At 37.6% G+C, this 14619-nt stretch overlaps 1 protein-coding gene across 1 annotated transcript in view; it reads right to left on the bottom strand.

The window, feature by feature from the left end:
- The window catches only part of RUNX2 (RUNX family transcription factor 2), a gene marked incomplete at its 5' end in the record, with an annotated part of 169721 nt that overhangs the window by 37567 nt on the left and 117535 nt on the right, over positions 1 to 14619 (bottom strand). The window contains one exon of the mRNA XM_044675331.1: positions 5985 to 6146. Coding sequence (XP_044531266.1) covers positions 5985 to 6146 — 162 coding nt within the window. The remainder of the gene's footprint in view (positions 1 to 5984; positions 6147 to 14619) is intronic.

Below are 14619 nucleotides of genomic sequence, written 5' to 3'. Positions count from 1 at the left end.
GCGATCGTGCTGAAAACATTTTGTTTGTCATAATTTGATTCATTTTGTTGATTGAGTTGACCTTTCAAGATACTACGGCTTAGCACAACAGATGTCTCCAAAGGTCCTGTGTGGTTGACTATGCATCTCAGTTTATTCTGTAGCAAAATGGGGATCATGAATGCTTGCAAATAATCCTACCCTAATTCACTCACTTCTAGATCTCTTGAAATTTGGACTCCATCACTAGTACTTACTTCACTAAAAAGGTTTCTTCCAAGGTTACCAGTGATCTCTTCACTGTCTAATCTTATGGTCCTCTACTCCTGAATATTTGCTCTTCCATTGGCTTCCATAGCACTTTTCTTTCCTGGTTGCCATCCTATCTATCTGAACCCCACTCAGTCTCTTTTGCTGAATCTGTATTTATCTCCTGTAACTTATGTGGCTATTCCTTCAGAACTCTATGATGGGCTCTCTCTCTCTCTCTCTCTCTCTCTCTCTCTCTCTCTCCTTCTCCTTTTCTCTCTCCCTCTCCCTCTCCCCTTCTGCATATGTACATTATATATGTGTACATACATACATCCCTTTAAACCAACCCTTCCTCTTAATTCCTCCATTTCTAGTGAGAATATTAACTGAATAGTCAATACTTTCCAATCAGCTAGGTCCTAACCTCAGAGTCATTCTTGAGTTTTTCCTTTCCTTCATCCTCCCTTTTTCAGTCAATAACCAAATCTTGTCAGTTCTACTGCCACAATATCTCTCACATTGATTTCTCTCCACTCATGTAGTCACAACCCCAGTTCAAGCCCTCATCACCTCTATCCTAATTGGTTTCCCACTTCCCAGCCTCTTCCTTCTCTAAACCATCCTAGATGCCAAAACAATCTTCCTATAGCACCAGTGTGACCATGATACTCTTGCTCATGAAACTTCAATGGATTCCTATTGCCTATAGGATAAATTGTAAACTTCTCAGTCTGCCATTTATGGATATCCATAATGTGCCTCCCATATACCTTTACAAATTTATTTCTTAATACTCTCCTTCACAAACTTCTCATCCTCCATGTCCAATCAAATGCCAGGTCTTGTAAATTCTACTTCCACTATCTCTTTTAGATCAATGCCCTTTTCTCTATTCACATAGTCACCCCCCTGATTCATACCCCTCTCAAATCCCACCTGGACTAGACTATCATAATCACTTTCTTACTGGTTTTCTAGTGAACATATAATTTATATATATATATATATATATATATATATATATAATCCACATATATATAACAAGCATACATATAAATATATGTATATATATTGCTGTAAGATACATTAATAAGATGTTTAAGATTAGTTAGTTGGGAGGCTTAGCAAGCAGGGCTAGATTCTAAATGGAATGGGGAAGCAGGAGGCTTTGCTTCTCTCTCTGAGATGGGCTCCATGTTGACTGGGGACAAGTTGGCCTTATATTTCATCTTGTATACATACTGCTTTCCCCAATAGAATGTAAGAACCTTAAGGATATGGAGATGTTGCATGTCTATCTTAGTATCCCCAGGGGCTAGCACAGTATATGGCACAAAGTAATGATGTCATAAATGTTAATTGACTAACTGGATTTTCCTTGTCCTAAATCTATCTGTAAATAGGTTATTTCCTCCCAATAGACTGTAAGCTCAGCATCTAGAAGGTTGAAATGATTTTGTTTTGAATTTTATAACCTGTGCAGCTCCCAAAGTGCTATAATAGGAGTCTGATAAATATTTAGATTTTTAGCTTTTTCTGCTTTAATATTTAAAGGTCTGGAAAAGGATCTTGGAAAGGACAAAGAACAGGAGCAATGGTTTCAAACAGAAAAATAAGGCCCCCTTCCTAGGGATTTTCCTTTCTGTCTACATGTTGTGGAATGAGTGTTCCCCACCTGCAGATAAGAGAAAGAACTCCTCTACTCAGTCTGAAGTATTCCCTCCTGAATTTTCAAGCCCACTGACACTTTCTTTTCTTTCTTCCTTTCCTTCCTTCCTCCTTTCTTTCCTTCCTTCCTTCCTTAACTCTTATTATTTGTCTTAGTAACAACTCCAAGACAGAAGAGCAAGATTTAGACAATTGGGGTTTAGTGACTTGCCTGAGTTAACACAGCTAAGAAGTGTCTTAGATCATATTTGAACCCAGGTTCTCCTGACTCCAGACCTGATGTTCTATCCTCTGTGCCACCTAACTGCCCTACCCATTGACTTTCAACTCTGACTTATCCTTACATATCCCAGGGAGATCTGCAATAAAATGTCAGAATTGGGCATAGGATCATATGAAAGAACCTTAAAGACTGAAAAGATCTTAGGCCACAGAGTCCAAACACTTCATTTTACAGAGCAAGAAACTGGGACCTGGAGAAGGAAAGTGACTTTTCCAAAGGTAAAAAAAAATCAAGTGTTCTTTATTATGAAGTTCTTAAAGACCATCATTCATCATTCAATTCACAGGAAAATGCTCTAGAGACCTCACACAGACTCTCTGGTAGCCTATGTACAGGGATATGAAGTAAACAGACATTGAAAGAGGTGTTCACTCCCCTCAGGAAAAGAAAGGTAGAACTCATACATTCTCCCTGTTCTGAATAAAGAAATACACGCAGGGTTGCCTTGTGGGTAGTTTGTAAGAGCTCAAGCTCTGATATCCAGCCTGAAGAATCAGATTAAATAAAACACAATGCTTCTTTTCAAAGTAAGGTAAGTAACAAAAATATTTTGAAGTTAGTGATTATTTATTTATATAATAGCTAGTGATGACTCCAGAGAAATAATTATAAATCTTGGTGTCATGTCACAAATGCTTTGAACTTTAAAAATATCATGTACCTAATAATATTTTTATAATTATGAAGACAATGGATGAATTAGGGTTATATGTGGTTCTCTCTCTCTTATTTTGACACTCCCTAGTCTTAACCAAAATCAATAAGGGATGACCTAGGAGCAGGAACTCAGGACGTGGTTTCAATATGACTATTCTATGAATGTTTTTAGGGCATGATATGATGAAATAAATTATTTCTGTAAGAGGCTTAACCAATAAGCAAATATGTGAATGCACTTAGGGGCTGTACTTAAAGGAACTTTATGATTAATTCTTTTCTTAAAAAATACTAATAGTGTCCCCCTAATTTATCCATTTAAAAGCTTAGCTTTTAGTTTATTAGAGTTACTTTTCCACTGCTTCTATATACATTATGCTTTGAGCACAGTAAGGGTTGAATAACTATTGAATCAAGAATGTGGTACATCGATATCCATCCATATTTCTATCTATCTTTCTATCTATCTACTCTATCCAAAGAGATTTAGTTGTTGCTATCCCATTATACAGTCTCACTTATAATAGTCCCATGATATGGGCTCCCCAAGGATAGCACTAGATAGCATTACATTTCCTTCAGTATAACCTTAAGGAAACATATAACATGGCACTTGCATATGAGTTCCTGCAAGAAATGGGTTTAATGAGCATGGTGTTCTCCAGATGGTTATAAAGAGTACCAAGAATGCAAAAGACCAGTTCTGAGAGAATTCAAAATGGCGACTACATGAAGAAATCCTGCCCAATGTAACTCTCAGCAAGCGCTCTGATCTCCTGGCATAGCTCTCCACCTAGAAACAAGGCTGGATGTATCAGGGTTCCTCCAGCTTCCTGACAGCTTAAGTCCAGTTGTTTCTTCCTTTTACACCATATGCTGACAAGAGGGATTTTCTGTTCTATTTTATTAAATGTTTATACAGCACCTCTCACCTGGGCATTAAAGTATTTCCCTTTTAAGGATTCAAGGAAATGTTAGAGAAGGTGGGAAGAAACTGGACTAAATTCAGTTCAGAACTAGTTTAAAGCAGAGACCTGTTCTTCTCTCTTGTCCTGGGTCAATATGAGGCTGGCTAATGAGTTGATCTCTGGCCCTCCCTTCCTTCCCTGTAGAATGGAAATGGATGTGGAACTAGTTCTTAATGTTTTAAGCAATAATTCCTTTTAAGGAATTTGAAAACAAATATAAATGCCAAGTAGTCTTAAATATCCCATATATGGATTCTTTTCATTGTTGGCCTTGTTAGTAGTAAGTAGTTAGGTTTTTCTTTTCCTACTACTTTCTTGTACTTATTCATATATGCAATGCCCTTTATAAGTAAATCCCACAGGTAGTTAACTTTCCAGCTACTCTATTCCCAGCTATAGGTTCTCCTTCCAGGTCCTTCTGGAAGCCACATGGCCAAACCTAACTGTTTTAGCCACAAAGGGCTGGGCAGACTGGAGTTTCAGAGGACCCGAACAGAAGCAAGTCTACACAAATCTATGCTATCCAAATCAGTCCAATATGGCACTGCTTAAAACAAACATCTTTCTGAAGGAAGAGAAAGGAAAAAGTCGGTATAGGCTCGATGCTGTCACACACTCAGCCTTCAGGCCTACCTAAGCCCTCATCTTTCCTCTATGCCTTCTAACTGTCTTTTCTAAATGAGATGAACATCTCAATAAATGGAGAAAATGTCTAACTCTAAATTTTGTATAACTCCTAAGAAATGTCATAGTAGCAATTGTAACAATGAAAAACAGTAACATATTGTTTTCGAAAGAACTCTGTCCCCTCCACCCAAACCCCACTTCCCTCCCTACTCACCCCCATGAGAATCCATCTGCCGCGGAAAATATGGTGTGCACTAGGACCAGAGAGAACTTTTCCTGCTATTTGCTTGAGAAACAAAGCTCTCCCTCCTCCCAAGTTGAAAGAAATAAAGGAGTCTGAACTAATCAAAACCTGCAAGCCTGCTGGCGGAGGTTCAACTTGTCAGTGATGCAACTCAGCGGAGTGAATAACGGCTGCGAGCTTTGCAGAAAATGAGAGAGAGACAGACAGACAGAGAGAGAAACAGAGACAGGGACACAAAGAGAAAGAAAGAAATTAACCTGGCCAGGAGTCAAACAGGTGTATGGGGCCCAAATACTTGGATGGGGAACAGTGTCTGGCAAACACAGGAAGTCAGACACAGAATCCAATTCTTTCTGGCCTTTGTTTTGTTGTTTGTTGTTGTTTTAGAAAATTGAGACTTGCTTGATTCATCTGATATATGCTGTTGTTTAGCCAGAGGCTCTTCAACCTTTCTCTCACTGCCTGTCAGCAGTCTTCATGGGACCCTTCCCGGTGACTGAAAAAATGGATTATCTGAGATAAAGAGGACCACCAGGCTGTCTAAAATAGGCATCTTTACTGTGTCCCAAGAATCTTTGCAGGGCCTTTCAGACAATGGACGTGTGAGCCCTTGTACATATGATGCGACAGGCAGAAGTGCCAGCATGATATGTTTTGTATGGACTCCTAAGAAAAAGCTGCCTCTCTACTTTGATCAGTCTGAGGCCACATAACTTTTTTCAGTGTCTGCAGGGTAACTCTGCACTCTGAAGTGACTAGACCAGTTTCCGATAAGAATCTTAAGCATACATGAGTTCTCAGGGAACTGGCTTCCTTGAACTCCTGGGATTTTAAAAGAGGAAGAGTTTTGGACCTAAAGAAGAAATAAATAGAGGGCTATGTCATCAATCCATAATCTTGTATTTAACTGAATTTAGGTGGGGGAAAGCAGAGAAAGTAACACAAGCAGGAGGAGGCTTGGGGAAAGAGAGGCTTTCAAGGGGAGAGGGAAAAACCCTGCTCATTAGATGGGGTTTCCTATAGTCAATGCTATTCAGAAAGATAATAAAATAGGTGCTAAGGAAATACCTTCTTTAAGAAAATAACACAAATGTTTGAGGAGTTTTCATTTCTTGCTGACTTTCGAAACTTTCAGGGTACCTGACACTCACATTTTGGAGACTAACTTCCATGTTGCCACACCTTTCCCCACTCCCCTTCAAAACCGATAATTACTCTTAAGTTTGTTTATACAAGGTCATCTCAGCCCACCTTGTTCCCATCTCCACTATGTGTTCCTGGGTCTTAGTTGAAATATGGTCTTTACCTGAAATTCGTCTGGGCACATCGGTGATGGCAGGAAGCCCCGTACCCCGGGTGGAGGACAGAGGGGTGGTGGAATGAATGGATGGTGATGTCATCTGGCTCAGGTAGGATGGGTATGACTGGTCGTATGACCATGGAGGGGATGACTGTGCCTGCCTAGGGTCTAGGAGGGGAAAGAGAAAAGAAACAGAAAGAAAAAAAAAAGAAATATGAAACCAGAAACTGCAACCTTGGTAAACATGGATGTCATCACAAAATTTAGGAAAAATCAAGTAGGAAAAATAAGAATAATAAGTAAGGAGTGAATATTCCATACCCCCCCCAAACCAACTCAAACCATAGACTTTTATTCATAATGAAAACAGTAAAATGTAACCCACCTCTTAACTGTTCTTGCTCTTTCATTGGCATAATTCAATTGGCAAAATGTTTTACAGGAATTTGTGAATTAACCCTGCTTAAATACATACAATGTACTTGATAGTGCTTTAGAGCCAACCAATATATTTCTTCATTTTCCTTTGTTCTTAAATTAAATAAAGTAACATGGTCCTATTTATTTCACAGTTGAGAAACATGTCCTGTGGTTTCTTGGGGGCACAGGTGGGTTGGGGTGGGGGAGGGGGAAGAGGGGAAATGCAAGGAGCCAGAAGTACAGGCTAAATTTTTTTATGCTATCTTTTAACTTGAAAAATGCCTTTAAGGGTAAAGATATAACTGAATTCTGAAGCCTGCTACCATTAAAAGGGTTGTGGAGCCCCTTCATCATTTGGCTTCCACATAAAGCACTTGGGTGTCTGACTTGGAGAAAATGACCCAAAGGAGGAGGATGGGAGAAGTGTTTTTAATCCCATTAGCATTTGCCCCAAAGATGTCATATGTTTGGAATGTGGCCTACTGTTACCTACAGTCCCTGCAATAATAATAGTAATAATGGACCGCCAACTGGTGAGGTTTAGCCTCTGAAAGCTGACAATGTCTTTTGATGTACTACAACAGATTCTTTAGAAAGACTAACTTAAAGTCAAATGGACTGAAGAAAGTAGTGATATTCTACCCAAAAGACAAAATAAATATACTTTATGATTCCAAAATGAAGTTTCATTTTTTTTCCAATAGCTTTGCTTTTAGGTGAGGGTTAGTGTTTCAAAACTAAGACTAACTAAACTTCTGTAATAGATATTTTTTAGTGCTCGTGAAAAAAAATAAAAAGAAGCCAAGCATGTCCTAACTTATAAGTTAATTTGTTAGAGTTCCTGCATAAGACAGGGATATTTTCCACAGTTAGGATGTGTTTGAATCAGAATTTATGTAGCAGGAAAAATCTTTACTTTTCTCCTACCCTCTAAAAAAAAAATCACAGGCCACTATTTGAAAGGAAGTAAATTTATTTACTACTTTGTAAACTACCATTAAAGTAGAAATCATGTCTGAAGAAATGAGTATCCATATGAAGATGAATTTTCCGAAAGAGGTTCAGCCTTGAACCACCCCACTCCTTGATTTTTCCACACAGAGCCAAAGTACTTCCAGCTACTTATTGTTTATTTGCTCAGTTAGGACATAATTTATTTGAAGAGCTGTCTAAATGGAGCATGCTTCCTTGAATTAAAAAAAAATCTGTCTATGGATATTTATAAATATATAGGCATGTAGGAAAATCCCATCCAATTCATCTTTAATGGAATTAACCCCTTAAGTTTTCAGTTTACATTAAGTTGCAGCATAGTAAATGGTTAATATAAACTCTCCTTTTAGAAATCTAAGGGATATTTTATCATTAAATGTAATGAACTTCTATTTCTAGTTCTAACCATTCCAAGGCTAGAACTGTATAGATTGGCAGTGTTTCAAATCTGAGTGACTGGTAGTTGTTATATCTGATATTGACATACTTTCCTGCCTTGCATCATTAATGTAATTCACTATTCAGAGAAATGGTAAATGATCTTCAGCTGGGAAGAGAACGAGTCCTAACGGCACCGGAAAACAGTTTTATAAAACAAAAGGTTTTACTCAAGCAAAATTCTCAATAGATGAAAGAAACTAGAGACAGTTGAGTTAGACACTTGGGTCTCAAACTGAAACTCATAATCTAACCGTATCTCCATCCCAATTAGTTACAACATTCTGAAGAGTCACCTAACCTTTCTTAAAGTCCATTTCTTTCTTCATATAAACTAGGAATAATAGCAATATTATTTTGACATCCTTAAACCAAGGAAAATATGGAAAATTCCAAAATGTAAAAAGAATACTTAAAATGACTGGCATACAAAAGTGGTACTATAGCTGTAAATTAAAGGAATTAGGAGTATTTAACCTGGATGTGAGAAATATGATACAGTGGAAAAAGCACTGCATTTCACTTACTACCTGTGTGACAATGGACAGACTAGCAAAATGGCACCGTAGAATCAGGAAGCCTTAAGTTCAAATTCAATTTCAGATACTTTACTAGCTGTGTAAGCCTTGGACAATCACTCAACTTCCACCTACTTGTTTGTTTATCTATAAAATGGGGGGGGGTAATAATAGTACTTTGCCTTCCAGGGTTGCTGTGAGGATGAAATGTAATAATATCTGTGCTTTGCAAATCTCAAAAGTGCCACATAAAAACTACCTAATATTATCATTAACTTTGATGAGATGCAGTTTCCTCATTGGTAAAATAAAGGAGTTGAACTAGATGGTCTCTAAAATATTTTCCAGCTCTAAATATGTGATCCTGTGATGATCTCAAGTAAGTTAATTTAATAATTATTCTATGAAATCCCACAACTGGAAGGACCTTTGAGAAATCATATGAATAAGTCCCTACCTTCAAACATATATATAAATCATGCAGGACAACTACAGATGTTTATTGTTTTGCTTTTTAAATCTTCAAGAACATAGGTGTTACAACTTACATAAAGACCTCAAGTATATTTTTCAAAAGATTGTTGTAAGGAGAATTGTGCCCCTTTATCTTTGCACCAAAACTATAAAGATTTATATACAACCATGAAGTTTTAGGTTAAACACAAGGAAGAATTTCCTGATTAGAAGTTATACACACTGGCAAAATTTACTAAAGGAGATGGCATCTTCTTCCCTAAAGATCTTAGAAAACAAAGGAAACTTTTGGATTCAGTCCAATCAGGTGTCAATCTAGATAACTCCACAAGGTTGCTGTCTTAAGATTATATGATCTTCACCTCCCTTGCATAATTTATCTGCTAGGTCAGATAAATAGTTCACATCCAGCCTAGTGTCCTAACTCTGATAATCATCTGAAGGGAATGTAGTTTTTTAGTTATTTTTTTAAAACTGATGTCTTTTGGGCTTTTAAAAAATGTTTTTATTTTACTTCTTAAATACATGTAAAAACAATGTTTAAGATTCATTTTAAATCACTTGTGAGCTCCAAACTCACTCCCTCCCCACCCGCTACTTTAGAAAGCAAGCACCTGAATGTAGATTATACATATGCAGCCATGTAAAACATTATTTCTGAATTAACCATGTTGTAAAAGAGAACACAACTTTTAAAAAATAAAATGAAAGTATTAAAAAGTATGCTCCATTCTAAATTCAGATACTATCAATTCTTTCTCTGGAAGTAGTATTTTTTTTTTTAAATCATAAGTCCTTTGGAATTGTCTTGGATCATTGTATTGCTGAGTATAGCTTAGTCAGTCACAGCTGACCATTGTACAATATTGCTCTTACTATGTACAATGATCACCTGGCTCTGCTTACTTCACTTTGCATTGGTTCATATAAATCTTTCAGGTTTTTCTGAAACCATCGTGCTCATCATTTCATATAGAATAATAGGATTCCGACACACACACAAAAAAACACAACTTGTTCAGCCATTCTAAGGAACCATTTTATGGAAGAAACTATAGTTGCCCTCCATGATGTCTGATACAAAAGGTTAGTAATTATCTTTCCCCTCTAATAGCCCTAACTTGTCCTGATGACCTCTCATGGCACCATCATCCATTAATTTACCCAAAATCTTCTTTCAGACATCCACATAGTACAACAGTCTGACTTGCTTCTCAAGGTAATGAATGGGCTCCCTAAGTTTGATAGCTATTTTAATATTAAGAGTTTCTCTCATAGTTCAGAAATTCACAGGACAACAGATTTAGAGTTGACTAAAGATCACTGATTGAACTGATTGGACTAGGATGAGATAGTTCAATCCTCTCATTTTATAGACGAAAAACTAAAGATCCAAAAAAGTGTGAAATTTCTTCCCAAAGGGTTTGAAGCCAAGTCTTCTGATTCTAAATCCAGCACTCATGATTGAACCAATCTACCTTCCTATTCTTATTACTGAAAAAAAAATCAAAAAAATTCATGACATGAATTTTTAAATTAATGCCTGTGTCATGTTTTCCTTCTTTGTCTCTGTCTTGATCTCAGATCAAAGTCAAGGCACCAAGCATTTATTAAATGTCTGCTATCTACCAAGCACCACGCTAAATGCTATTGATACAAAGAAAGACAAAAACAGTCCCTGCCCTTAACAACCTCACAATCAAGGTGGGGAAACAACATGCAAACAACTATGTACAAACAAGAATATTCAAGAAAAATTGAAGACGATCATGGAGAAAAGTTACTATCTTAAAGAAGTTTGGAAAAGGCTTAGAATTAGAAGACTCTAATGCTAAATGAAGGCCATTTTAAGATTTTAAAAGCTTGCATACCACCTTTGCTCACTTGAGGTAACTTAACATTACTAAAAAATATTAAAGATCTCTGAGCAGTGGTTAGGGTCTATTATATGACATCCTCCTGCTCTATAAGTATAACATATTTGCTATTTTAGAAGGTTAGTTCTGAAAGTAGGAAAAAGTCATCTTAATAAAAGTCTCAAAAGCTTTGTGGTCTCAGTTTCCTGAAAAACTGAGGCAACCCAATAATTTCTTAGAAGAATCAGGGTGAGTCAAGACAGGTGATAAAGATGCTCTTTCAAATTTTTTCTAATCAGTTTGAGGTCACTGACAGGGCCAGGGTGGAGAACTAAAATCTTTGGCATATTGGCATTCAGGTCTGTTCATAGACTATTAACAAACAGGAAATTGAAGTTTCAGTCCGTATCTCATTGTCTAATGTTCCAGGCAGCAAGTATAATCCTTCCTTTAATTAGGCTGATTGATTTGTTTCTGGGTGTGCCTGGTGTCATTACCTCTCCCTAAAATCCCTTCCCCCTCCTCCTCTTAAATGGAAAGGTCCTTCCTTGATTTCTGTCTCACAAAGGAAAGAAATGCAAACTATACCCGACCTGTGGATTGATTGAGACTGAGGTCACAATGACACCTTTCAGTCAGTTTCCTTGCAAGCAACTGCAACCTTTAAGAGAAAGGAACAAAACTAGAGAACACAGAAAGACTTAGAAGAACTGAGAATCATTCATGTACTTTTAAAGAATTTGTCAAGAATTTTAAAAGGCATCTAATAATAGGAGTGATCATGGCCTTAGACTTAAGAGATCTGGGTTCTAGACCCACTCATCACCTCTTCTGGCCACAGGCAAGCCACTTTAGGTCTCAAATGCCTTCACCTTTAAAATATACTATGCATTGTTCAAAATTGTTACAGTTTTATAGTTTCACTGCTATACAGAAATGCATAAGCAGTTATATCTCAATTCCACCAACATTTATTAAGCATCTTTATGGGAAAGACACTGTGCTAGGCACTGATGATTTTGGATGATTGGGCACTGTTCACATTCCTATACTCCTACCTTCTAACCCTAGTATCTCCTCCCTTTTCACAAGCAAGTGCAAAGGTCTTTGACCTCAAGAAATCTGCATTCTCCCAGGAGTAGTTACAATAAAAAGGTAAGTAAATATGAAATATACATAAAGTGATTTCAGAAGGAAGAGATCACCATGACCTGGAATGATTGGAAAAGACTTCTTTTAAGAAATGTTACTTTGGCTATGCCTTGAAAAATTCTGAGATTGAAAAACCTGCCTATATGTAGTCTAATTTAGTTTTATGTAGTTTAAGGATACACATTACATGTGTATATTAAAAGATTGGCTTTGGGGGCACAAATTCCTAGGAGCCCTAAAGAATTAGATATATAGAGATATAAGCATTGAAAAAGGATGGGGCACTATCGTGAGCAATAAGGAACTCTAGATAACTTGATAATGATAGTGGTGATGGTGGTGGTGGTGGTGGTGGTGGTATTCAGTTATATCTAAATCTTCATGACACCATGGACCATAACTGTCCATGGAATTTTCTTGGCAAGGATACTAAGGTTGTTTGCCATTTCCTTCTTCAGTGAACTTAATGGATCCTTTTATCAGTGTTCAAGTGACTTGCCCAGGTCACACAGCTGGGATGTATCTGAATCTAGATCTGAACTCAGGTCTTCTTGACTCCAAGCCCAGCACTCTATCCAATGAGCCACCAAGCTGATGATAGCTTGCATTTATACATTATATGCTTTACATATGTTTTCTCATTTGATCCAGGGATTAACCCTGGGAAGTAGGTGTTATTTTTTCATCTCATTTTATAGATGAAGAAATTAAGGCACAAAGATGTTAAGTGATTTTTTAAAAGTCTTATAGCTAGTGTCTGAGGCAGGATTTGAACTCAGCACTGTACCACTCAGCTAGCTAACCATTTAATTCCTTAATTTATCAAATGGGGAAACTAGGATCTGCTCCCAAAGGAGAATGAGAGGAGGTGAGCTTTCATGATTTCTATATATAACATAATCTTGAGGGAAGATAGCCAAGTATTTAAGAGAAACAATGATCCAAGTAGAAAGTGAGGAACTATATAGTTAAGTAGTAGTAAAGCCACTTTTCTCTTGCAGTGTAAAACAAGAGACACACTTTTTCTTTATGAGGTTGGAGGCAGGATGTTGTTGATAAAATAAAATGACTAAACAGACAAAATGATGCTATGTTTCTCTGTACTCCTATTGAAAATGGGCACAAAACAGATTAGAAAATGTCAACCCAAATAAACATTTCAACTAACATTCTAACCAGAGACACAGAGAAATGGGTCATAATGGAAAGGGCATTGGTTTTGGAGTCAAACAATCTCAGTTGAAGTCCCATCTTTGCTACCTCTCAGTTGTCATAGCCTTTGGTAAGCCACCTCCCTACTTTGGGTCTCAGTTTCTTCCCCTGTAAAAGGCAAGAGTTGGACTGTATGGCCTTTGAAGTCCATTCCCAATTCTAGATCAATACTCCTTTTATCTCTCTTTGGGCTGCCATTCTTTCATCTGTAAAATGAGTAGGTAGGACAAGTTGATCTGTAAGGCCCCTTCCAGCTCTAATACTCTCTAACATCTCTGATACCAAATGTAAGTCACCTGCTGGGCCCAGGAGTTTTATAAGTGTCCCCTTACAGAAGAAATCAGCAGCCTCTCTTTATAGCAGGGGAAAAAAAGAGATAGCTGCTAGGAATTCACGTTAATTTTCTCTTCTTTGTTTGAAAAAGAAATTTTTTTAAACCCTTGTACTTCGGTGTAGTGTCTCATAGGTGGAAGATTGGTAAGGGTGGGCAATGGGGGTCAAGTGACTTGCCCAGGGTCACACAGCTGGGAAGTGGCTGAGGCCGGGTTTGAACCTAGGACCTCCCGTCTCTAGGCCTGACTCTCACTCCACTGAGCTACCCAGCTGCCCCTGAAAAAGAAATTTTTGAAAGCCATGGAAAGGGGAAAAAAAATTAGTTCTTGAAAGAATTCTTCTGACACCAGTCCTGCTCTTGCAGTTTTCTGCAAACCCAGCTACCAAAGACAGCAGTGATTTCCAGACAATTCTCAGAATTCAAGAAACTTACACTCTTCTCCAAGCCCTGTCCTGAGTGACTAGATTAATCTAGAAGAGGGATTCTTGGATCTTTCTGTGTCTTGTAACCTTCTGATAGTCCAGGGAAGCTTACGGACTCCTCAGAATAATTATCTTTAAATGCATTAAACAAAATACATTAACAAAATGTATCCTTCTAAAACAGATCAGGACAAAGGAAATCAATTTTACTGAAATTCATTTATCAAAATATTAAAATTGCCAAGTTCATGGAACCCCTGAAATCTCTATATCTGTGACCTCTGGTCTGGCTAAAATCTTCTCCCAACTCCTTAAGAGACACATTTCAATTTCAGAGGTCCTGCCAAGAATGAGTTTTTCATAGGCTGTGAGTCAATCGATTACTATGTATTTTGAACCAACTATATGCCCAGCACTGGGCTAGGTGTTAAGGGGAAAAATAAAAGAAGGAATAGACGTGGCCCTAGACCTAGGAGAGTTTACAATCTGCTTGGGGAGACCAGACAAACATCCATGAACAAAGCAACATGTAATGATGCATTGTTAAATCTTCTTAAGTAAGAATCATCAAAGAATACACTTGTACTTTAAAAGAAAAATCTGTGAGGAAAGAGTTTCTTGAAAGAAATCACAGGAGCACAAATATGAGTCTCTTTAAAAAGTCAGGCTTTTTTGTGTGTTCCCGCCACCAGGCCTTCATGAAGGCAATGACTGCATCTGCTTCCCACTCTATAAAATACTCATACCCAACACTACACAGCCATGTACCCAGGGGGGGCTCAGTAAATGTTAATAGGGGGAGGGGACTTTCAGTATGTTTCC

This window comes from Gracilinanus agilis, chromosome 4 (assembly GCF_016433145.1).
Source record: "Gracilinanus agilis isolate LMUSP501 chromosome 4, AgileGrace, whole genome shotgun sequence".
Taxonomy (NCBI): Eukaryota; Metazoa; Chordata; class Mammalia; order Didelphimorphia; family Didelphidae; genus Gracilinanus; species Gracilinanus agilis.
This window is presented reverse-complemented; position numbering and strand designations above follow the sequence as displayed.